Below are 26369 nucleotides of genomic sequence, written 5' to 3' on the forward strand. Positions count from 1 at the left end.
TTCTGTCTTCAGTGTCGACAATGGCAAATTAACATTTTACAATGCTTTCCAATGAGCTCCCAGATCTTGGCTACTGCTCAGCTCTCCCTGATGTGGAGCCTGATGTCACGCTCTGCCCTTGTTTTAAATATGACCCAGGACATTTTAAGAAATGTAAGATGTCGAGATTTTTCCCCATTATAAAATCTCTAAATGCCACATGTCACACAGGATGATGAGCTGGAACACACTGCAGGGACATGAGAGGTGGGGAGCCTGGACAGAACCAGGCAGCCGCAGGACTGAGGCAATTTTACACCACCTCTGACTGGGGAAAGAAACATTACTAAGTTTCCAGTACACACATGCAAGCCCCATTTAGGGCAAGGCTCCAGGCAGAGGAAAGTTAGGACTGCTGGCAAATAGCAACTACCAGTGGGGCAAAAAGGGAGGATTTGCTGCTGTGCTTTACTCAAAAGAAAAAAGTTTACCGATCTTTCTGGCTTCAAAACATGTGCAAGGAAGATATTACAATATACAGCAACAAGTCCTCTGCATCTGGGTGCATTTCACACATCAGTGCCCAGCATTGTTATTTTCACTTCTTTTTTTAATGGAATCAAGTGCCCTGTCTACTAAATAAGGACTTTCTAATTTTATGTTATTTATTGCTTCAGAGGGGGAGGAGAAAGAATTTCCTAGCAGAGTAAAAATAAACTGGACATCATCAGCCAGAAAAAATACCAACACTAACTGATAGAAAGTGTTTTGTTTAATATAAAACATAAATTATTTAACATCGTAGATAATTAGTGAAGTCATTAATAAATTTCACAAAATAATACTCAAGTAAAAAAATAGAGTAATGATGCTTAGAAGTGAATAAAGACTACAAGTAAAACAAACAGCATAGTTGGATATGAAATATTTCATTCAGACAGAAGAAAGTATATTTGGCAAGACTGCTGCCAAAGCAGCCAGGAATTCTGACAAAACTGCAAAGAATCTTTACTATGTGCAGCACACCTCATTTGAAAAATACAACTGCCTGGAATTTGCAACACTAATTAATTTTGATAAGAACAAGTAGTCCTACTGAAGACAGTGTAGTTGCATAGGTAGTTACTCCACAACTCCCTTCAGAGCTGCAAAATGCAGTCCAAATCCATATTTGATGTCAGGAAAATATTTTTTGAAAGCTTGTGCCTTCAGGTACACCTTAAGGTCAGCACTCCTTTGGTATTTTACCATTCTGAACACTCTTCTACTTAACTTACAGCACACTTTAAAATGCTACTTTAATAACTTATGTAGTGGTTGGGCATGTTTTGCTCTAGATCACACTTTTTCACTTGATTCTTTGCTTGCAATGGATCTACAGCCTACACAAATGCCTAAGTGACAGTTTAATCAGATATCAAATTAGGAAACATTGTATTTGACAGTTTCAGTTCTTTTCCAGTCCAGCGAGGAGCTGAACCTTCAAGTTCTGCTGATTTCAAGGAAGCCAGGGCAAAAGTCATCCAAAACAGGTTTGCACTATTGATAAGTCATAACTGGTACCATTTTGCATATTTAAGTATTTTAATTTATTTGTTTGTTGTTAATCCCAGAAGAGAGATCTTAATTGAAGCCTTCAACGCGTGTAATGAACATCGCCCCAGTATTCAGAAATAAATTACGCCTCTGCGTCATGGCGCTCGAGCTCAAAGGCAATATTTGTCCTTCCATTTGTGCTTAAGTTTGAGCCTCTCACTGCCTTTTTCTTTTTCTTCTTCAATTCCACCCCACGGGATGCAGGTTCGTTTTCAACACCATTAGTTGTAACTGATGACAGAGGAGTATCGACGCTCATTAAGTTGTGCTGATTTTCTCTCTCATTCCTTTGTATCCTTTTCTTCTTTTTCTTTGTACCTCTAGAGGAAGGTGGATATAAAAAGAGTAAAAGAAACACAAAGTTAGCCCAAATTTAGAGCTTTTTCCACCTACAGCTGATGTGTTAGAGCAATTGTCTGCCTGTCCTCTTGAGCACAATGCTGAAACAACTACAAAAACTACTGTTCCACAGCAGAACAAAGACAGAAAAACCATGAAGACAAAATATGAGACCACTCCACTAGTCTACTTTTTATCATAGCATTGCTTTGAAAAGAACTGCTCATGATCTTAAAAATCAGCTCATCTTGATCAACAGACAACAGATGCAATTAAAAAATACAAATTACCAGTCTCCTCCTCTCATAAAAGCAATTGCACTTGTCTTTTTTCACTTTCCTAAGCTCAGACACCAAAATGCTTACAATTAAGGAGAGACTCCTGGTTTATTTATGCAACAAGAATAAGACATGCAGGCAAAGTGCCTAAGATTAGTTTTTCCATTTTAATATACCTGAACAAGGACAGAGTCAGAAATAGCTTTAATGTCTATTTCTGCTTATCAGCCTTCATACAGTGCCAAAAGGATTGGTCAAGCTCCTGTATTCCAGTTGATGCCTGTGACAGGTCTTACACATGATGGCAGGGATTATGCAGATGTTACACCACTTTTACCATGAATTCCCACTCTTGGCAGAAGTTGTAACTTTAACTATAAATACTTAACCATACTTCGACTCTTAACCTTTCAAAGGAAGGTCTTTGTTCAAAATTTGTATTGTACCTAGCACAAAAGGGTCTTGGTTTATGTCCTGAGCTGTTTAGTGCTGCTGAAACACATAAGCAAATGGATGAATCAAGACTGAAGAATGTAATGTGTGTCTTCTCCACAAAAATGGTGTTACAAGTGCTGCACTGTTGATGATACTGTCCTAATGTAATCAGGTTTTATAGATGAAAATGTTTACACATCAGCCTTGCTAATGAACTGATGAATATCTGCCTGTAGTTGGAACTTTTTTTAAAGCTAAACTGTATACTCATGAATATGTGGATTGCTGCAGCTCTACTACTAGAACATCCTAAGGAAAAGGTTTGGGAATCTGAGGACCTTTGTGTTAGGATTCTTAGAACAATTTGAGGAGTACTGCTGCATGAGGAAACTAGGGTACAGAGTAGTAATTATTCAGTGTTGTAAGTACCAATGTACCAAGCCCAGTGTTCAGCTGGGTCTCATGTAAATTTATGCAGAGCACGACCTAGTGCAGCTCAAGAAAACCATACAATGGGAACACGTGCAAGGACATACTGGCTGTGCTGACAAGTAGCAGCTAACCATTACTAATCAAAGGGTAAGGTTACTATGCTATTTCCAATATAAAGCTACTCTAATTTTGAGAAATAGTTTTCATCTTTTTATTATCTGAACATCAGATGGGATGATGTATCAGAACTTAAATTAAAATCACTCAGCATAATTTCTCTGTTTCTTCTAGAGTCTGCAGAAGACAAGTCAACTGCTTGGCTAAGATAAAAGTCCACTGTCATCTTGTATAGAATTTGTTTTCCTATTGCAAAAGCATATTTTTCACCTAGAAATTCTCAATAAACAGACATTTCATAAGGACTTGTCATTCATGTTCTTTTACAGCAGGTATTGTGGCTGTAGTGAACAATACTGTTCTAATAAGAAACCAGTAAACATTAATTTGTCTTTGCATGTTGTGCAGGTATTAAAGTTTCACTTCTCCATACTGAAAGCGTGTACTTGACAACCACTTGATGCTTAGGAATCACGCAGTAAATAAATCTCATATCATATATGTCAATGTGACATGAATATTAAGAGTATTTTCACAGAAAACAGGAAAACAACAGCATGTTTTAGGTGGAGCAACTATTTAAGTACAGATTGGACTGGATCTCAAGTCATGTTGATATTGCTGTTAGATGCTGAAATATAAACCTTTTCCAGTTAGGATGACAACAATTGCATGTATGTAAATTTTTAAGGATATTTCAAGATGCATCGACTGCAGTGAGCAAGAAAACTAGAGTCCTGGCAGGTCATGTTTTTGGTAACAGTAAAGTGAGAGTTTTCATGAAAAATAGGCAGCCCTGTTTCTGAGCTGTTTTATTATCTGATGTGTGCTGCATAGATACCTATAAACAGAAATACTGACACTTTTTCACACTAGTGGCATCAGCAGTGTCAGAGGATTCTTTTCTAGCTTCAAAATAAGGCAACAGCTTGTAGTCTTTTCTGAAAAAAAACTGGTCCATGTGGTCACTGCTGTGAAGTGCTATGTCATGGAGCATGCATGATTTCAGACTGGAATCTCCATGATGCTCCTGCTCTCTACAGTTCAGGATAAGGGAGCACACATTCCAGTGATTCAAGCATGTAGGTGTCTTCCCTCACCTTTTTGAAACAAAACAGAAGTAATTTTTGGGCTCTATTCCCTCAGTGTGATATCTTCTCAGGATAGCCCTAGTTTCAATTAAAATGAAAATCTGTATTTGGTATGACTCAAAGTTCTTGGATCTTCTTAAATAATTTGTGATTCCACATTTTAAATCTGTGGTCCCACATTTTTCAGTGGATGCCCTGGAAAGGTCACTCAAAATAATTGTTTCCTGAAGTCCTACCAATGGAGTTGAGTTATCCCAAATTTTTGATACTGACTTTTAACAGACTGTGTCAACTGTCACAGTAACTGTGCTTTTAAGGCATTTCCTTCCTTAAATATACTGAATATACTACCAGAATAGTTGTGTCCAAAATTCAACACTGAATTCTGTCAATGTGTAGTTGTACAGCCCACTCCTCATTGTGCTTGAGGGTTAAACTTTCCACTCACAATTTATGTTCAAATAGAGATACAGCTGGAGATAGAAAATTCAGATTTAGTATCTACTGATAATCTACACCATCTAAATACTCTACATTATGCTGTGAATGCAGATACATACCTGAAAAGGCAGGTTCAAATGAGGCATGTATCTGCATTCACAGCATAATGTAGATCATTTATATAAGGAAGGAACCAGTCTGGAAAATGATCAATGGAATAACTTTGTTTAGGTGACAGACACAATGGCAAACATGGGAAGTATTTTCAGATATCAATTTTTGAAGCAAAATGGTTGCAAAAGCTAAAGCTATTGTGGAAGCTCCTGTTCAGAATGCTGAGATCTTATCTGCTTACAGCTTTCATGCAACAGAGAGCTACAATTTTTAAGAAATGCAAGTGTCATCATCAAAGGTGTGGCTGGCATTTTTTAGAATGTGAAAACCTTTTGGAATTTACATTAATTCATTTTTAGAAGGTGTAAAAATATCTTTCAGTCTGCAGCAATAAATCCTCCTATATGGCTAAGGGATGCCAGTGAGCAACCACATATCCCTGAGTTTTGATTGCCGTGTGCATTACAGTCCTTGCTCTTCTGGGGATGTGCATATGTATATGAACTGTTATTTCCTTCACATTTTGGGTGTAACGCACTCTCCCACTGATCACCCTAAAGCTAACTTCTTGTTTTGCTTGACAAAAAAAATCAACCCTTCCAACATTTCTCACAGTTTTCAAAACAACAGTTGTAGGAATAACACTGCAAATTGTTTTAAGCATTTCTTGCTTACTGTGTTGAGGGTGAGTCTCTATCTGTGTCATGTTTGGAGATAAATTTCAGGTTCTCTGACTTACTGGTGACTGGTGACATCTGTAAAAAAGACAATAAAAGCAGGAAAGTAAAAAGACAACAGACAACGGGGCCAACACATGTGCATAGAAAACCCACCAGCTTCCTGAATAAAGAGAGAATATACCTCGTTTGAAAAAGAATGTCTATCAGCCATAAAATGTTAACTCCTATGTGGTTACAAACAAGGAAACAGTGCCCTTCTATAAAAAAAAAAAAGGCTGCTTGCAAATAAAATACAGTTTTCAGGTATGTGTAGAAAAAAGAGGGTATGAATCTGCTTGAAGCCACCTTAAAACACACATTGTTTTAAAAGAATTATTTGTGCTTCTACAAGTAAAAAAGCAGAATGCTATAAAGCCTTCTTATTGCATAGTTTTCACAAGAAAAACCTGTCTTTTTTAATCCTGCAAGTTTCATTCAAAAGCAGTTCAAATCACTCCAGGTTACTTTGTAGTTCAGGGCTAAAAAGATTCCCCAAATCTGGAAAAGTAAACTTCCCCAAATCTCTCACTTGCAAAGTAATTAGAGGGTCTCTGTACAACTGGCTAGCTCTACAAATAAACCTAATTCTAACAGGTCTCAAACTTAATGGAAGAATTCCCATAAGGAAATGTGAATGCCCTTCCTGAGTCTTCAGGGACAGGTTATTTTATCAGCTTAATATTATTTTTCTGGTGACTTAGAATAAACAGGATCAAGCTCCCATTGACTTACTGAATTCATACATTTACACTGCACACAACAACCATGTCCAAACATTAGTCATTAGAATTAGTCTGCTGTAAAAACACAGATTGCTGGATTAGTTTAGACAAAAGTCAGCCTATTAGAATACAATCATGTAGCATTGGCAGGGCTAGGAAGAAAAATCATCTATTTCACACACAAAATCCTTGTTAATACAGTAATAAACTTGAGACTAAGTCAATGGTAAAAGTAAACACAAAAGAAGGAAATATAATACCACTGATATGAAAAATACAAGGGAGTGTTGTAAAGGGAATGACTCCAAGTAATTAATACTTCCTTCAGCATTTATAACCTTGTAGTTCCTTGCCATACACAATCATGAATTCATTCTGCTTGCAGTCAAAACAAAATATTTTTCAGAAAATCCTGTGTGAATGGTGTTGAACCATTTTTACCCACATTTTTGAGTATATATTACAGAATCTTCTCACTATGTCAATACTGTAGTCAAATATGAACCATTTCAAGAACAGTAGAGTAGAATTCCCTAAAGTGCTGCTACAGAAGCCTGACCTGTTATAAAGACTACCCTATGAATTTAATACTTTCAGACACATAAACACAGAAAATTATCCTTGTTTTACAGTTAAAAGATTAAAGTATCCAGTAAATTAAGCTGCTTAACTGAAAATTCTTATGCTCTGTTTTAAAAAGAACTAATCACATAGCCTTTCATATATAAAAGCACAGCCTTTTAGTATGAGTACCAAGGAAAGAAGAGCACACAACTGGAGACATTCAAATAGCTGTTCATCTCACATGGCAACTCATGAGAATTCCTAGGCCTGAGGAAACAGACTCCCAACACCCCACAGTACTGTTTATGACAGCTTTCTTTCTTAATTCCTACAAACTTTCAAGCATGTCACAAAGGAGGAACTAGATACTAGATCTTTATGAATCAGATCCCGCTGCCACTACCCCCGTTTGTCTGTCCCACACACCTTTGTGTCCCTCTCAGTCTACTCCCTGACCTTCTTTTCCCATCCTAGTGATGTAAGAAGCAGCAGTACTGAAGAAACAAGGGGGTCAGTGGCAGATGCAAGGAGACAGTGCAGGAGCTGGTGAAACAAGGGGATGAAGCATCAGGAGGAAGAAGTGGAGGCTGGGAAAACATGCACATCTTTGGCAAAGGAGGTGTGGTAACGCACACTGGGAACTCACTAAGGACATGTCAATGTCAGGAGCAAGCCAGGGAAGGCTGGAATATGGAGGAGTTGAGGAGGCTGTTGATCTCATCTTTGTCCATTTCTAAACCTCTCAACCACTTGTTATGCATGGGCAGATCTCCCAGGAAGCTCCAAACTGCACTATTGTCACTGCCTCTGTACTAAGATGCAGTAAAGCTGGTGCTGGAACAGGCATGGTGTGAGCCAGACACTCCTCCAGATCACAGAGCTTAAATATTAATACAGCATTCTTAGGGCAGTGTTTGCTTAAAAGAAAAACACCCTAATGTTTCAGACACTTCTGAATATCTTTCTGTTCATAAGAACAAATGCTGAACACAGTACAAAAAATGAGCTTATTTGTACAGTCCCACTAATGGTGTTCTATTTTGTTGCCATGTTCTAATTCTCCCCCTGTTTGAGAGATATAGCCCACCAGAAGAAGAGAACATTAGTTCACATCAACTGTAGAAGCTTGGCTTTTCCAAAGGGTTTTTTTGCTTTATGATCATAGAAGTGAAAATTGTAATAAAGTACATATTTTTCTTTTCTAAAGGTCTTGCTTGCTTTACAGCTCTTTCATTTCATACTTAACATTCTCTCTTGCTGACACATAAGAAGCAACCAAAGCAATATAAATAAAAGCAAAATACACAAAAGCATATCAAGTTCCTGATCCCTGCTATAGAATTCACAGCAGTAAATCAAGCACTAAACCCTTCCTCTGCAACTTGTGGGAGCAATCAGGTGTTTCAGAACACACTTTCCAAAAGAACCTGAAGCAGTGGGCATCTAAGGGAAATACTAAGGACATAATCCCATCCCAAATCTACGTTTTTGGTGGTGCTTTCCTCTAGGCTGTGCAGCCTAGAGGCTAGTTTTTGTCCCTAAAACTGGTCTGCAGAGATACTCTGGCAGACTGGGAGGTAGATGGACAGAATAGAGTGGTGCAGAAAATCTATTCAGATGACTCAAGCCACGACAGTAAATGAATTTGCTCTCCAGCCTACAGAGGAACTCTCCCATAGAAGCTGTTTCTACAGAACTTCATCTAATTAAAAACTCATTGGATCACAGATGGCAAGAATGAACATGTCTCTGTGCCTTTTCATGCTCGCCTTTAGGACACTACACTCAGTACTAACCCTGTATCTTGTTTTCTATTATGCAGTTCGTGGATAAAAGATTCACAACCATGTATTTAACCACCCAAAACTATGCCAATGCCTGCTGTCAAAACTGTTCTAACAAGTCAAGTTCAGGAGAAATGTGACACCACACCTCACTCATCATTTTCTTCCCTGCTATTCTGCCCCGTCTACACATTTCCCCATTAAATGAACAACTGGCAGAGACCTTTGCTAGCAGAATTACAAATATTTCTTTTGCCATGACCTTCCTATTTGAAATGCAATTTACTTACAATTGCTTCCCCCCACCTTTAGTGTTTTTAAAGAACAAGCCTGTGTAAATCACACTGACTATATTCTGGCCCTTATATCTAACAGTATTAGCTTAGATGTGAGGATCTAGAAGAACCATGGCTCTGTATGCAAGACAGACATTGGCATGAACTTCTCTCTTTTGCATAAAAGGAAAAAATCTGTTGGGTGAAAACTGTAGTCATGGCTTAACACCAGCAAATACTGCTTCTCAGAAATCAAATCCACTACATGAGTTTTTGAGGGATAACAAAAAGAGGAGGAGTGGAGACAAGATACTTCAGATTGAAGCAGTATGGTTTATAACACCTGTTTTCAGTCTTAACGATTTGGCCTCTGGGAATTTATACAGGATCGCAGCTTTGCATTAACATTTGCATTAAAAAGTTCAATTCTCTTCAGAATGAGGCTAAGAGGACCCATAGAGAAAAATGGGAAAGGGAGAAATGAGCTTGCTCCTGAGATAATATGTGTCACTTAACAGCATTTTTGGATCTGCTTGACCATCTCAGTGGCTCAGCCTGATTCTTCCTGTCTTTAAACAGACTGGTCACCTACAGTAAACTTATATGCATGAAGTTTCCCCTTCTCTTTTTCCCCCCAACAGGTATTCATTTGCTTAAAAACCAGGTAGCTTCTCTTTCAATGACTCAAGGAATACTACAGGCACAGGTGTAAATATTTTTTGAGACAAAACACATAGCTACTAGCTTACAAATAAAGCAGCACCACACATGCTTAAGAGAGAGTAATTAAACTTGCACATGCATCTGACACACACGAGGGAAGGGATTCCATCCAGAGGGACCTTGAAAAGCTTGAGAGCTGGGTCTATGCAAACCTCATGAAGCTCAACAAAGCGAAGTACAAAGCCCTGTACCTGGGTTCTGGCAATCCCAGACACACCTATGGGCTGGGCTGGGAAGTGAATGAGTGCAGCCTTGTGGGGAAGGATTTGGGGGTGATGGCTGATGACAAATTCAACATGAGCCAGCCATGTGTGCTCACAGCCCAGAAGGCCAAACAAATCCTGGGCTGTATCCAAAGGAGTGTGGTCAGCAGGTCATAGGAGGTGATTTGGCCCCTGTACTCTGCTCTTGTGAGACCCACCTGCAGTGCTGTGCCCAGTTCTGGACATGGAACTGGTGGAGCAAGTCCAGAGGAGGGTCACAAAGTTAATTAGAGGACTGGAGCACCATCCCTATGAAGACAGGCTGAGAAAGTTTGGGCTGTTCAGCCTGTAGAAGACAAGGTTGCGTGGAGAATGTGTGGAGACCTCATAACCTTTCAGTGTCTGAGGAAGGCCTACAGAGAACGTGGAGAGTGAATCTTTCTGTGTCCTGATTTCAGCCACGGCAGGGTTAAATTCTGTGCAATAGCTGGGAGGGGCACAGACAGGACCCAGATGTGATAGGACCTCACATCATTGCCAGGGGTGGGGAAAAAATGACTCTCTTGGAGAAGGGTGTTAGGGTGCTCCTTCCAGTCCAAAACTTGGTGGGGAGAAGTCATCTGGCACTAATTTATTGCAGCAGGCTCCACAGAGAGCATCTCTGGATGTGAATCACTCTCTCTTTTGTACACTTTTGTTATTAACATTGCTGATGTTACTGTTCATTTTCTTATCTCATTGCTGTTTACAGTAAATTCTTCTTATCGCAACCCACGATCTTCACCTTTTGTGCCTCCAATTCTCAACTTCATTCTGGTGCAGTGGAGAGGGGGGTGGAGCAAGAGAGTACTGTGTGGATTGGGAGAGCCTCAGTGGGGGCACTGAACTGGGGAGTACCATTCCCACAACAGCCTTTAATGACAGGACAAGGAATAATGGGTATACATTGAGAGGGGAAGTTTAGGTTACATATTAGGAGGAAATTTTTTACTCTGAGGGTGGAGAAACACTGAAACAGGTTGCCCAAGAAAGTTGTGGATGCCCCAACCCTGCAAGTGTTCAAAGCCAGGTCAGATAAAGCCTTGAGCAACTTGGTCTAGTGGGAGGTGTCCCTGCCCATGACAGAGGGGGTTGGGACTAGATGATCCTTAAGGTTCATTCCAACCCCTTCACATTCTATGATTCTATTTCAAACAGTACAAACTGCATTTTAAAGGAAAAACAGAGTACCAAGAAATACGAAATTAAGGAACTCAAAAGTTAAAATATGTTAATATTGGGTAAAGATTAAGAAAAATGACCCATTTGTCATAAATGGTGACACAGTAACATTTCCTTGAGATGAATGATTTCTTAAAGAATAATCGAAGTAATTACTACTTCAAAAGTAGGATTTATAAAGAAATATCTATTTTATAATGCTACTAAACAATATATGGGAAGACTACACAGTAGCTTTGCAGATTGATTCTAGAAAAGCATAGTTTCTTTCAGCTGAGATGTCAATACCTTCAGAAAGAGAGATCTGTAATCATATTAGCTAGGAATGAAGCCCAGAATTATGAACTTCACTACAATACATTCTAATTCAATTGAAAATTACTTTTTTCTGCTATCTCCCTGAACCTTGAAAATGAACAGACTTCATGACGTGTCAAAAGTTTCCAGCTCTATTCACTACAAGAGTTTCATTGTATTAATTCCTTAGTATTTCCCTCATTAGCATAATCACATCTTCCTATTTCCCCCTCCTCTTGCTAAAAGATAATCAGTCTCTGAAGTGTTCCTCAGTAACCTAAAAAAAGGTAACATTAATGGAGAAAACAGAAACAGTACAAACTATAAAATAAAAGTGTTTTATGAAACTAATAGAAAAACTTCTAGCTATTATTTTTGAAACATGGAACAAGCTTTCCATGCTTTTTAAATTTTTAGATTCAATAAATAAATTTTAAGCCCACAAAATCACCCACATGTAAACAGCTCAAGCCCAGGGGAAAAGCATCGATTGCTTGGCAGGTTAGTTTCAGACACACTGGGCTAAGTATTCACAAGGTTTGACAAGGACCTCCTCTAGGGGAAGAAGATTGAGACCATGAATCATTTATGTGAACAGTGATAATCCCTAACTTTGTTTAAATCTACATGGAATCAAGTTTTGATGACCTTTGGGTAGATTATTCAAATTGTGCAATAATAATGTGGTTCTTGCCAGTAAGCCTTTTCTTTTTTTTCTATTTACATCTTGACATCATTTTCCAAAGATAAATATACCAGAAAGAACACTTTCTTACACTTTTAATGGAAGTTTTAAATTTACTGTTTTGTCTATTACTACTTCTTACTCTTCTCATGTAACATGACATTGCATATTGAATATTCAGAATCCAATTACATGTATTTCATGTAGTGTGTGGCAGGCCATTGAATTATAAAAGATCTTATAGCCAGCAGAAAATTTCTGGGGAAAAAAAAAAAAAAGACACTCTATCGACTTTGAAATGTTTCTGATTGGCCAAAATTTTGCAAGACCCACACTATGGTTTCTAATAGAACCCTATCTGAATTCCTGTCCTTTCCACCTTCATCTTAAGGAACCTGAAAACAACACATTACTGGAGCAGCCAGTTGACAAGTCCATCTCTCTTTCTTGGAATTCTTCATCAGTGCAGTGAGAACTTCACTCCATGAAATTTCAATTGGCAGTTTACATGCATGTTGTAATTAAAGATGATTATGACCTAATTTTGTGGCTCAGGAGTTAAGTAACTCCTAAGGCAGGAAAACAAGGTTTGCATAAAATTATTGTTATGAATGCAAAACTGATGGTAGAAAGTATTTGGAAAGAAAGTTCTTTGAACTAAAGCTTTTCTAGAAATTATTTGCAAAGCTTAATATTGGATCTTAAGTATTACACCCTCTTCTAATATTAATAATTCCACTTTATTCACTCATAAAGCTCTGACGATTAGCTAGATATGCATGTGTAATATCTGCAGTTGGAAAACTATTCTTAATTAGACTATCTGATATTCTCAGAAATTAAAACCAGAGTCATAGTCAATATTTAAAGTGCCTTATTTAGTCTTGAACAGTAACAAAATCTCACAAGTAATTGCTAGGATGATTTTCACAGTAACTGTTTTGCAGTCTTAACAGTGCTAAATATTTGAGTAATCCTCAAAAAAACCCAGAAAGAACAACAGATATAGCAGACCTAGGTGTAACTAAGTATTTGGGAAAATATTCTTGTGTCCAAAAAACAGACTATTAAAATATTAATTTATATTTTCCTGCTTGTGTTAACAACTTCAGCAACAACCTAATTACTCAATAAATATTTTTGGATTTAAAAAAAATAAAAGCTTTTCTAATAAAGCAAAAAAAACCCAACCCAAACCAAACAAAACTCCAACAAAACACAGGGCTTTACTAAGTTTTTCTTATCTCCTATATAAAGGAAATTGGAATTTCCCTTCATCAGGTCTTATACTGAAAAAAGTGAAAGGAATAGGAAGAAAAGTTGCTGTGTCACTGCTGCAAGACAGGAACTGCCATAACCGATGAGCCCCCTCAGTGGTCATCTTAGCAGTTTTGTCTCTGAAGTCTCTGGTATTGCCTAAAGCCAAAGCCCTGTACAACTTTCATTCATCTGGCAAACAGCTGAATGACAAGTTGTTTCTTCTATGCAGAACTCTGCAGCTTTTGTAAACCTATTACATTTCAAGGCATCGTAAGTCTTACAGAGATTTGATTCATCATTTGGTTAAACTCACTATCTTCTTGATGGCTTATATGGTGCTGATGTGACTTGAGATTTTAAAAAATCCACCAAATCGTGTTTCCCAGTCATTCCAATGCTTTTGAAATCTCAGCCATCACCTCAGCCTAAAACGTGTTATTAAAGCAATTAATCCCTAAGCACACACATTTAAGAGAGTCTTGTACTAGTTGAGTTCACCAGGGTAACTAAGCATGGCATAAACAAAAATTTCCTTCTACCAATAGTAGATGTGTTCCATTCCAGCTTAATGCTCCCTGATCTTGTTTAGCAGCAGAAGGAAACAAAAGTAAAAGAAAGAAGAGTGCATTGACTTCACTTCAGGTACTACTTTGTACACTCTCTCCACTGTTTATTCTTTGCTAGTTTAATCTTGTATGTATATCCCCTTATATAATTTTTTCCAGGACCTGTTTCACAATTTCCCTCTAGACTCTGTAAGATTTTGCACTACCCTTGGCTGCTGTGCAAGATGAAAAGCAATGTATTTGCTTGGTTTTGGACTGATACTGTACATTTTATTCATTATGTCTTTCTTGTAAACTACTACAAAATTCCAACTAATTATTAAATATGTAGTTAATTTAACTCAAGGTACAAGCAGAATTCAATTTAAGAGCATTTAAATTAAATTATATTAAAAATCGGTGTCAGTAAAACAAGTACTACCAGAAATAAAAAAAAATGTGTGTTAGAAAAATATGTCAGTCATAGACAGTTGAGAAATTCTAAGCAATCAAAACTAATCAAATGTTGCTTCTCACAAAGCTGAATAACAAATACGGGTTGCAAATGTTAGTAACAGTAGCTGGTGTACATAAAAGTATTGTGATGCAGTAAATTGACTAAATTCTTACCAGATTAAAACAGAACAAAATATGTGAATAACAATGACCAAGTCTAATAAAAATAGGTATAACAGTGCTTCTCTATCTTCTAATCCAGGTATGAGTGAAACTGGGTGATTTCAAAAACATCCTCTGGGATACCCTCCTTGCCTCTAGCCATGTAGACAATAAATTAAAGAAATCACCAATAATGTGATTTTTCCTATATTTATTCCAGTCTGCCTTTATAGAAGTATCTGGAAGTAGAGCACCCTTGTATTTCCTGGACAATGGTTTGCCTAGGAATTTCTCAGCTACAAAGAGGTAAAGGATACTTCAGATTAATTACTACTACTCAGTGTAGTGATTAATTCCATTTTTCAGTATAGTTAGGAACAAAGGACTTAGTAATTCGATTTATAGCAGTTGGCTTCAAGAAGACAGCCAGCCTCAACAAGATTGCCAAGTGAATAATTTATTAAATGCTATCTCTACATTCACCTACTAAAAACAGAAGCTGCACAAAAAAGGTCAACAGAAATAGTCTTGAGTGTTTTAACCTTGAACACTGCAGTGTCTTTTCTATCCTAAATAATTTTGTGATTGTATACATTATGGAGCAAAGATTAGATGAATCATTTGAGAAGTCCCCAGAAGTTTTAACTAAGCAACACAGAATATGCTTAGAGTCTTGCAAACCAGACACAAAATATTAGATTCAATTTTAGGAAAGTACATGGAAAAGTCAAATAATTTGAAAGAAATCTGAACAACATTTTTAAAGTAGCTGTGTCAGTACCATCTCAGTAAATGAAAATGAACAGTTGTGGAATGTACACTTATTAAGGATACAAACATTTTGAAATAAAAATGTCTTAAATTCTAACAGTTGTTGAAGTAATTTTTAATTACTTTTTTTTCCCTAGAAGATATCCCATGTTTTAAGACAATCATTAGTTTTATTTCACATGAGGGAAACATAAGCATGCGAAGTTTCTAATCCTCTGAAGAAGAGAGACCTAATTGGTCTGCTTTGCATAGAGTGAAATCTCTAAAATTCATGAGAAAAAAAAAAAACAGTCCATAAAAATCAAACGTCCATTTTTTTCCTGGACTAAAAACCAGGTCCTGTTTCTTTTTCTTCTGTACATATTGTATATTCTGACTAACAAAAATCACAGAAACAGGAATGCTTACACACACATAACTTCTGTAAACTTGGCGTCAATGGGAGATTTGCCACCCATTAGAATGGTGGAAGTAAGCAGGATATTTAATTGCCACATGATGGAACAGCTGATTCTACACAAGATAAATATTAAATCTCTACTTAAAATATACCTACTTGCCTGGAATGATATCTACCCATAAGAATTTTTTAGATAAAAGATCAAAAATTAATACAGTCCATGTGACACACAAAAGACAACCTACCTCTACTTACAGAATCCTTCCTTCTCAAATTATTACCTTATCTAGTGTCAGAAAACCTTCCTCTGCTTCTGATGGTCCTTCTGGTAGTAGAGGAGCCGAATCTGATATTAATCCTGAAGGTTGTTCTTCATATTCTTCTGAAAAGAGGAACCATAATTCACCATTATTAGAGCTATGAAAGAATTTGTGAACCACCATGACAGTACAATCAAGCCAAAATGAGGATGCGAACGAAAACAGGTGAAAAATGTTTGAAGGCAAATATTGTATGAGAATTTATTAAAATTTCTCCCATAAACCTTTATTTATACTAGCAAGTGTAGATTTAAATGTGATTTATATATTGGTTACTGTATAAAACCATTCAAACATTTACCTAAGAATGAAGTCCATACTGTTAGGAAGGAGCTGATACTTAACAAACGTGTCTTACATATTTCTTTTGATTCAATAAGATGATCATCAATTGCAATAGCAAATTATTTACCAGATTTTTTTTTTTGCAATTGTACAACTGCCTCAAAAATTTTTTTTTAGGTTTTGTCTTTGTTTGTTTTTCAGAACATTTTTTTAAGGCCCTCACTGAAGACTTCCTTCAGACTTCTCTCTGGGTTATCTTACAAGGAGGAAAGGCAGGGCAAAGTGCACAGGATGTACAAGGAGAGGACAATAGGGAAGGGCATAGTAAATCTAACTTTAATTGTCCCCACCAAGTGAGCACAGTGTTATGTGCAAGTGTTTTTTAGGAAAAAGGCTTAAATACTAGATTTCACTTTAAAAACATAGGGAGGAACTAAAAAATGGGGAAAACCATCTTGAGAAATGTTGGGTTAAAAGATTTCTAAATACCAGTATAACTGATAGTTTGATAGTTTAGGAAGGCAAATGAATTTCTTGTAGTGTGCAACCACATGCTGTGTCCACAAGCTAAATATTTACACCAGCACACTAAGCATCTTTACAGCACTGGACTAAGTAGGATGCTTCCTATATAATTTGTTCAAATTCATCTAGGTTTGTCTGTTTATCAGTTTAATCAAAACTGTTTTAATGAAAAGGACCTGGTAGCAACTTCAATGCTCAGATGTGAGATTTAACCATTACTGTTCTTTTAAAACTTCAAACTGAAATCCAGATATTTGGGAACTGAACATTCTCCATTAAAGCAGGGAGAAAATTAAGAGTTTGTACAAAAGCTAGATTTAATGGAAATTGCCTAAGAAAAAACCCCAAGATGTTTGCGAAATGCCCTGATGTGTCCTAAAACATTGCCAAGCTGGGGCCTGAAATAGGGCTCTGTGTTAGAAGAGAGAAGGGATCAATCCAGCTGACAGATAATTGTCAGTAATAAGCTGACTTATTCCATAAGCTGAAAGTGCAATGGTTAGCTAACTTAATACAATTTTTGTAACAAAATAAGTCATCATTATGCCACGTGTGTACTACATAAATTCCTATCTTCGGAACAATAAGCAGAACAGCACGGTAAAATCTTGGAGCATCAGTTAAACCCACACCGGTATACCAGGAAGACAGCAGTAAACTTACTTTCACCAGCCACATAATTAGCTGGAAAATAGCCTTGCTGTCCATTTGCTAGGCTGCCAAACCACCAGTTATCATTATCTTTGTATAACACTTGGATAATGTCACTGCGATGGATGGTTAGCTCATCTGATCGATGCGCTGTGTAGTCATAAAGAGCCACTACCTAAAAGAGAGATAAGAACACCACAGCTTTATCACAACCATGCCACAGAGAAAAAAGCGCAACATTCACTTCCTCTTGCAGAAAAGCAGCTGAAACCAAAGCTGCACTTTGGTAAAAGCTGAGGCTGCCTCAAGTTTTGCTAATGGGATCAGGGGTGGTGGGAAAGCAGCAGGAGAGGCAAGATAAAGGACTGTGGGATTGCAGAAATGGTTAAGAACATTCAATTCACTAAGATTAGCTTCAAAACAGCAGCTGTTAGTTTTATAAGCAATTTGCTTGTGAAGCAAAAGGAAAAAAAAAAACTTCATACAGTCACTTTCTCAGAATTGTTACACCACCTTCAGATCCCATTCTCTGTGTGTTCATGAAGCATATGTGTTTGAATAAATACTTCAACAGTATGACAGCTTTATCCAAGGAAAAATTTAATACAAAAAGACATTGCAAAGTTTTGCTTTGATCACTCCATTTTTTCTTTTTTCTTTTCTATTTTTCATTTGTTTTGTTTAGCAATAAGCATTTGGATATACAACTTTATAAATATCTGCAAAAAATACATTTATATTCAATTTCACATAATAAATCTATTTGACAGTGAAATTCAGCACAGCTATACTTTTATGAAAAAAAGTACTAACAGTCATCAGGACCACGGATACTACATATCATAAACTACTAGAAGCCTGCTTTCTTCTCTGAATATGAAAATATCAAGTACAATTTCTTATTTATTTACTATGCTCTATGAACAAAATTCTGTCCTAGTGAACTCTGAGCAGAGAAGCATGAAAGGAAAACAAATGAACTGAAAGAATAACGGAATTGCTCACTTCCCTCATCATAAGTGTAGAGCAAAATTATGACCTATTTTACACACAGAATGCTGCTTCCCTACCTACAATCTTCACCTCATATTCCTCTACTAAATTTTAAGTAGAGGTCAGAAACAGGGATCATTATGAGCAATAGGAGGGGCAATGTGATTGAATGAGACAGCAAAGTTATGATGATATGGTTAGGAAAAAACCCTTCATTTTTATTACTCATGTATGCATTTAAATTTTAAGATTGCTGAATTCCACAGTGCTTTTTGTATTTGTATTTCTGCTTTGAGCAGGATCACCTGTGAATTGCGTGTGTAGACATATAGCCAATGTCACTTGTATTTCCATAATTCCATGTCACCAATTAAACAGATTAAATCAGTTATGAATGGGAAAAGATGGAAGTGATTCTACCATTGTAAATTTTATGTGGCAATTTGTGAGCTGGTCAGCACCAAAGAATTAGTATCAGCATAGTTTTCAGCAGACTGGAAATTTACCTAAATATGCATTCAGTGGTCTTGAATTTACATGAAGTTTTTATATAAAACCATGAAATGTGTTTTATCATAACTCTCCTCCCTGCATTAGGAAAGCTAACAGTAATTACAGGTGATGTTGGCAGTACAGAAATATGAACTGTAGAACAGAACCAAACTAAACAACACTAATGAGCACCATGACCATGTCCAGTAAGAGGTGCTCTAACAGTGCTCACTTCAGTTAAGTGATAATCTCATGAAAACCATGAGGTCACTTAAGGTATAAAAACCCGAAACCCAAAAAGGAACGTAGGAATGCAACGTTAATTACTTGGCAGCATGAAAAACAATGAAAGGCAGCGCAAGAACTACTTTTTTTTTTTTATGCAGTGTCTTTTGCAAGATATTTCTGGTGAAAATGTTGTATTTTAAAAAAAAAGTTACAAAAATTCAGTCACATGGAAACTGCCACTAACAGTTCAAACCAATCAAGCAAGTCCCACTGTCTCTCAGAAATAAGAAATCCATATACCAATGTGTCCTGGTTTAGTAAGCCTGACAATTTAAATAAAATATGGAAATTGCCATTATATTCTCTATGAACATATGATCAGAAAAATGACCATAAAAGGATCTAAGAAATGCAGCTCAGAACCAAAGAAGAATGTAAACCACTCACAATTACACCTAAAACAGTGGACTTTCTTCTGGTGTAAAATTTAAAGATTTGTCAAGTTCTATTTTGGTCAATGTCCAAGTAAAAATTAAAAAAAATCTATGTTAAAAAAAATTTATGATATTGTTTTTCAAGATTGATATAAACCCAGAAGTAATGTAGTTATACAGTCATGAACATCTTTGTAAGAATTACAAAATCTACAGTAGAAAAAAAAATGTCCTTGGGATCATGCTAAAAAAAAAATGCATGCTTTTAAAAAAGCAGATACAATGTAACAGGTACAGAAGATATTGCAAAAAATTACATAATACTCACTGTCTCTTGCCGGGGTGGACAACTGTTTCCTCCTCCCACTCCCAGTGCAGTCAGGCTGTCATCATTCTAGAAGAATAAGTTGTTTTAAATTTTCATATGAAGCATTTTGCTAAACTATGATTGTATTTTCATTTCTCCTGTAAGACAGTAAGAATTATCTGCAACAAAATGCTTTTTTCAAAAAAGAAAAAGCAGAAGTGATGTTAAGCAACGCTGAGTAATATTGGCTATTGGCTGGTAGATGTTTAGAAAAAGATATTAAATTTTTCAACTATGCACACTGCACTAAAGACGCAACTGGACTGAAGACTGTGCACTCCAAGCTTGTTTGCATTATAAACACTACAGCACATATTTAAGAAGTTGTTGCAGTGGACTTTACCTCTGAACCAGTATGCAAAAATGTTACTTCCATATAATGGAAAATTTTAGGTTGGTCTTAATAACCAATACTTTAATTCTAATTGTTCTATCCTTACCACTTGCTCTTCAGACTTTCAATGAATTCAAAAGAATAGTAGGCATATATTGCAATAATCAGGATAAGCCGGTACCTTAAAACAATTTGATTTCTGTAAAATAATCAAATGCTTAAGCTAAAAGAAGATTTAGAATAGAAAAATTACGAAAATTAGCAGAGGAACAACAGACTAGGAGAAAAAAAAAGGAAGAGGTGGAAATCCTTTGCTGGTGTTACTTAATTTTTTTTTCAATGGTCTTCGAAACAAAGGGGAAACCAATTTCCCCTTGACTTTGTGTGCATCAAAGGATACACACTACCACACAGAATAGAAATATTACACAGCAATTAAAATATTTTAGAAGTGTTAAATGTGTGCTTTGTGAAGTTATATTTCCACCTCTAACAGATATATTGCATTATAACCATTTAAATCTGAAAATTTTAATCCAACATACTTTATCTCTTTCATATTTTACAGCCACTCCTATATATACCTTTTGCATGAACTTCTTTTCTTCTGCTTTTAAAAAATCTATCTAAAATGTATTGTTCTTTTTATTTTCAGTGCTTGCGGTTGTTTAAAATTTTTTATTATGGTGGTCCAAGGAACATCATTACAAATTACAGAGAAAATCCTTGAAAATCCTCAGTAGAATAAATGCCATTCTTGAGAATGGATTCTTGCCCTCAATGTGGTTTCCATAATTTAGCTGGGCTTATCCCATATGGGAAAGAAATCACAGACTATACTGAACTCCATCCAGTCTCCAGATTGTTTTGGTTCTGCCACACTAGTTACAGACACACACAGCAGTTACAAAAGCAAACAGTTGCACTCAGTTTTTATCATCTACCAGAACATCTAAGCCTACCACCTAAGGAGTTCTGAATAATTATGTACATTCACAGAAGGAAAAAAAAAAAAGTGTAACTGCCCGATTTGATAAACAAATTTTGAAGAAAGGCTGGTGGAGCTGCAGTTCAGAGTACACTGCTTGTTCAGTGGTCTATTGGTAGTCCGCACTGTCGTACAGGTTCCAGCTAATTCTCATTTTCCATTTTCAAGGTTAAGAGAACTGTGCAGGCAATGTGCTTAGCCTGTGGGATGGGAGTGCCTCCTGTTGCTCAAAAATGATTCATCAGAATTATTAGCAGTATTATTTAGGTATCTAGCTCAGGTACTCATATTGCCCCATTATTGTGTCTCAATCCGTCTCTCTCTCATTTTTTAATAAAGTATTTATGTGGCTCTCAAACACTGGAGAACAGCTTGAAGAGAGCAAGCTGTGTGGAAATAACAAGCTAACATCTATGAGTCACCCCGAGACTATGCTGAATGTTCTCAGACACTGCCTTAAACTTTTAAGGCAACAACAATCCAAAGAGGTGCCTCTTGAAGAGGTGCTCTGAGTACGTCACTGGCTGCACACACCTCTACCTCCAGCTGTCAAGGGCAATTGCCACGGCTGCTTACCACACACACAGCAAGGCTGCCTCTGCTGTGCCCTGCCATCCCTCGAGTAGTGCCAAGCCATTCCTCAAATAGTGCCAAGTACCAGTTACACCACAAGAAACATCCAACAAGAACTAGTGGCCTTTCAGCTTAGAAATATCATTTTTTTAAATGCTGTGTCACAAGATTAAGGCATGTTTTCAGGCTTTTGAAAAGAGCAATAGGTATATTGAATAGTATGAATACATCATTCTTAATACAATATTAATGTCTCCTTTTTTCATGCAGGATGGAAACTGGCTAATCCTTTTCTTGCACTGGAACAGATGTGAGGCTATAGCTTTGTCTTGAGAAGTTGGTCTTTTTGGGAAGCAGACCATCTGTGAGAAACAGAAACAAAATGCTTGCTGAAAAAGCGTGCCATGTCACACCGATTGTGGTTGAACAAAGCTGTTAGGAGCTTTCAGCATTAAGGAACATCCTCAGAGGAAGATAAATAGATCCATCAGTTGATGCAGAGTTCTACACCATGGAGTATCACACTGGTTATCCATGACTAACCCTCTTAGCTAGCCTTGACATTTCTAACTCAAAACCAAACAAAAATGTTTCAAGATGCTGATACAAAAGAGACCACTGCATGAGAGAGTAACCCGATACATTGTCGTACCAAGTTTTATAGATTCCTGAAAATAGCCCTAATTAAAATATTTATAGCTTCTTTTTAATGGGTCAGTTTCAGTGATTGCTCAAATGGAGGTTTTGGTTTTTGATGCAGATGTATAGTGGCATGTATATAGGATTTGGGCATTAGATAGCGCTCATTCCCTTAGGAGGAGCACTGAGAAAGAACAAGTGATATCTTATTGATGCCTTTTCTGTAAAAATGCAAGGATTTCATTTCTACTACTGAACCAATATACTTCAATTACAACAATATCAAAATTTAAAGAAATATTCATATAGTTTCATATGCCTCTTCCTTATACGTAAACATATTCTTTATTGTAACAGAATAAACATACAGACTAAATCCCACTTCTAATTAGACATTAACTCTTAATAGCAATACATCGAAAATAAGCTTTTCTAAGATTAATTTTAGGCAGACTCTACACATACTGGGGTGAACCCCCAGTATACACACATGGCCAAAGTCATGCTCCCTCCTTTTCCCATCCATGACAGACTCAGGGACATGAAGAAGGACAAACATCTATTGCCTGGATGCTTCCCAGTAGCACTGCTTCCCTCCACTCCATCCCCCCATACTTGCTGATACAGTGTAAGAGAAACTGGGAATACTACTCATGCAAACACTCCAGAAAAGACACAAGGAATGTGTGTTACAGCTTCTCTTGTGAGTCCAGTAAATCTGTGCCTCAGTGTGTAATAGCCAACATTCTGAGGCTGTTACCTTTAGCAGATTTCTTTTGTTGCTGCTTTTGCTTTTTGGTGGTTTCCCAATTAGTTTTTTTAAAAAGGAGAAAGAATAAGAAATTAACTTCTAGAGCCTGATTGAAAACCCTTGGTTGGCTTAAAAGTTAATATGCAAAACATTTGAAAATTCTACAGAATAAATCTGAGATTTTACTGTTGCTCCATTGTCTTTTTCCTTAATATCTAAAGGTTAGAGATTTACTTAATTGTCTCCTCCCCTAAGAACGCAATGCAATCTCTTTACTCAGTGAAGTTTTAAATTAAATGCTATGCAAGATGAGACTTAGAAGAAAACAGCTGGATACTGTTAGCACTTTTGTATTTTGTTCTCATTCTCTGGTCCTAGCTCAGGACAACTAACTACAAATTTAGTCTACGGGAAACAGAAATACAAACACTAGTATTAATAGCTAAATTAAAACTATGCTAGAAGTATCAATTGGCAAGAATGATAAACTCTTCTTCAGTCATAATTAATGTGTGTGTAGACACTGAAAAGTTACTTCCTTAGGCCTCAGATGACTACAATCCTGATTTGATTGTAGCTCTTCAATATTTAATAAGCATGGGAATCTATAATTTGCCTAGAGGAAGAAAGGACCAAAAGTGCACCAGGCTGTACTTTATTGATACCTGCAATGTACAAACAGAAATCAGAAATGCAAACACAGCTGCTGCAGTAAAACCTACAAGGATTACAAAAAAAAGAGAGAAAAGAAAAAACAGAAAAAGACCAATTCAAAAACATGCGAAATACTCCAACTCCTGAAATGATTCAAAACCTCTTCAACTATTTCACCGTATCTAAAAATGCTAGTTTTTTATATTAATTACTCAGTTAACCTGCATTTAAATATATTAATGCATTTATAACAGAAGAAGTAAAAAATATATTCAAAATCTTAATTTAGCCCTCTCAAAAAAACCTGTTTTAAATTAGCTGCTACCTTGCATTTCACAAAACAGTTAGTCCTGCAAATGTTTATCAAGCTTGCTGTGGTGGAGAACACTACAGTACTGGTTGAACAACATATATTTTTCCCGAAAAAATTACATATTGATGGCTAAATATTTGAAAATATGAAAACAGGAATCATTTAGCAACTAACACAACACCAATGTAAAACCATGCTTTCAAAACTTCTGGTTGAATCCTATGAATCTTACAAGCTTTCCACAACTATCTTAACAGATTCTCTTAAAACAGGTAGGTCCAAAAAATCCTAAAGCAATCCAAACCAAACCCCAAATTGTAAAACCGATATAAATGACCCAAGTTAATTTATGTCCATTTATTACATTTCTCTCAAGAATTAAAATTAGTGCAATTACAACAGAATATTAAACCAAGCCATTCTGTCCATGGGAGAAGGAGGATTTACATCTCCAGTACAACAGGCCCAGCTTCATGGCGACACAAATGCACTCAGTATTCAGAAGCACCACTGCTTCTTTTTTCCCTAGTTTCTCCATACGTTTTGTGTTTAATACAGATTCATCAAATGCATAGTTGCAATTAATGGCATTTACAGATTCTGTTGGATTTTTGTTGGATTTCTGGTGGGTGATCGGGAAACCAGAAATAAATGAAATAATGAATATAATTAGGAGAAGCTTACAATCAATATTTAAGAGATAAGCAATTAAGTAAACAGAGGATAACTGTGATTTAACTAGTTAGAAAAAGATGAAGTATGAGTAAACAATGAAAACATGGTGCTCCAATGAGAATTTCATTCCAAGTTATTGTCTTTGCTTTTCTCTCAGCTACTCATCAATAACTGTTTTTGTAGTAAAAAACAAAAACCACATGAGTATGATCTTATTTATTTACTTCTAAACAACAGAAATTAAGTCATGAAAAAAATATAAAGATTTTGATTTGCAGATATCTGATCTCACTACCAGCTGGTCACATCATAAGCTAATTTGGCCATGTAGACAATTGGTTTGAAGACACCTCTTTTTTGAATAAAGACAGGATAAAGAAACACCTCTCTACAATGAGAACTTGTGAATAGTGACATTTGATAGTTAAACATCAATTTTTAAAAAAATGCAAAGAGAGAATTCCTTACCTTCTGTAGTCTACCCAATAGTGTTCGACTAAGAGGATTTCCTACTGGGCTGAAGCACCCTGTGAAAAGAAAAGGCTGTGAATTTTCTGCTTGTTATCCTTTTCCATCGAATAAACCATTTTATTTTAAAATCATTATGTTAGCAGGGTATGTTTGACAAAATTCTAATGAAAAGCAGCAGCATCTTTCAGTCACAACTATGCATCCTTCAGTCAGAAACAGTTGGAGGGTTTATTTAACTAACAGACCTGACACAAGGTTAACTAATCCAATATTTCCATTCAAATGATTTGGAGAAGTAGCTCAAGCTATGTCCACATGCCACCTCGTGCTCAAAGCTGACACTATTATCTAGGCTGTATTGCTTTTCTCTTCATTGAAATTCCAAGTAATGCATACAAAGTTTTCCAACAGAAATGATCACAAAAACTCACAAAGGAATTACTTCCTTATTTTATCTGAAAGAATAACTATTCCTATTCAGTGGTTCCCTTTGATCATCTGAGTTCCTATCACAACACATCTTGCTGTTTATTTTATTCACTCTCTACATAGCACACTTGAACAAGTACTTGTAAATTCTTTTCTTTCCAGACTATTATGTTAACTACTAAGCTCAGGAAAATCCTTTCATCATCTATGGATTTATCTTTTTGTTATTGGTCTCCTCAGCTGTACACTTAAGAAAACATCTTAAAAGAAAAGATACAAAAAAATCAGAAAATCGTTGAACACGACAGTGAAAAATGCTACCACTTCACTGGAGAACGGTTTCTCAAGTACAGAAATGCCAGGCAACACAGAGTTAAGCTCACTGGATTTTCTCTGTGAGACACTAGCTTTGAAACAAATTTTGTTTTTAAAGAAAAAGAAGTTCTGAAAACTCATTTTCCTTTGCCACACCAAAAACCTGCTTTTGAGGAGTCTAGTATCTGAATAAAAGGGACTTTTCAGATTCAGATTCCCATGTACTGGCAGAGCTCCACAAGGAAACTTGCACAACTCCACCTACAGTATATTTTCTAAAGCCTAGTGGTTTTGAATTTCACAGGAGATTTACTCATAAATGT

General features: G+C 36.4%; 1 protein-coding gene across 6 annotated transcripts in view; it reads right to left on the minus strand.

Moving 5' to 3' along the window:
• Positions 1-733: 733 nt before the first annotated feature.
• The window catches only part of AHI1 (Abelson helper integration site 1), an 85240-nt gene continuing 59604 nt past the window's right edge, over positions 734-26369 (minus strand). For 5 of the 6 annotated variants that reach the window (XM_038132533.1, XM_038132534.1, XM_038132537.1 and 2 more), the window contains 6 exons: positions 25300-25358; positions 19866-19931; positions 17403-17565; positions 15891-15991; positions 5498-5577; positions 734-1895 (listed from right to left, as the gene is read on the minus strand). In XM_038132533.1, coding sequence (XP_037988461.1) covers positions 1658-1895; positions 5498-5577; positions 15891-15991; positions 17403-17565; positions 19866-19931; positions 25300-25358 — 707 coding nt within the window. In that variant the 3' untranslated portion in view covers positions 734-1657. The other variant, XM_038132539.1, reaches the window with a different exon arrangement.

Source organism: Motacilla alba, chromosome 3 (genome assembly GCF_015832195.1).
Source record: "Motacilla alba alba isolate MOTALB_02 chromosome 3, Motacilla_alba_V1.0_pri, whole genome shotgun sequence".
NCBI lineage: Eukaryota > Metazoa > Chordata > Aves > Passeriformes > Motacillidae > Motacilla > Motacilla alba.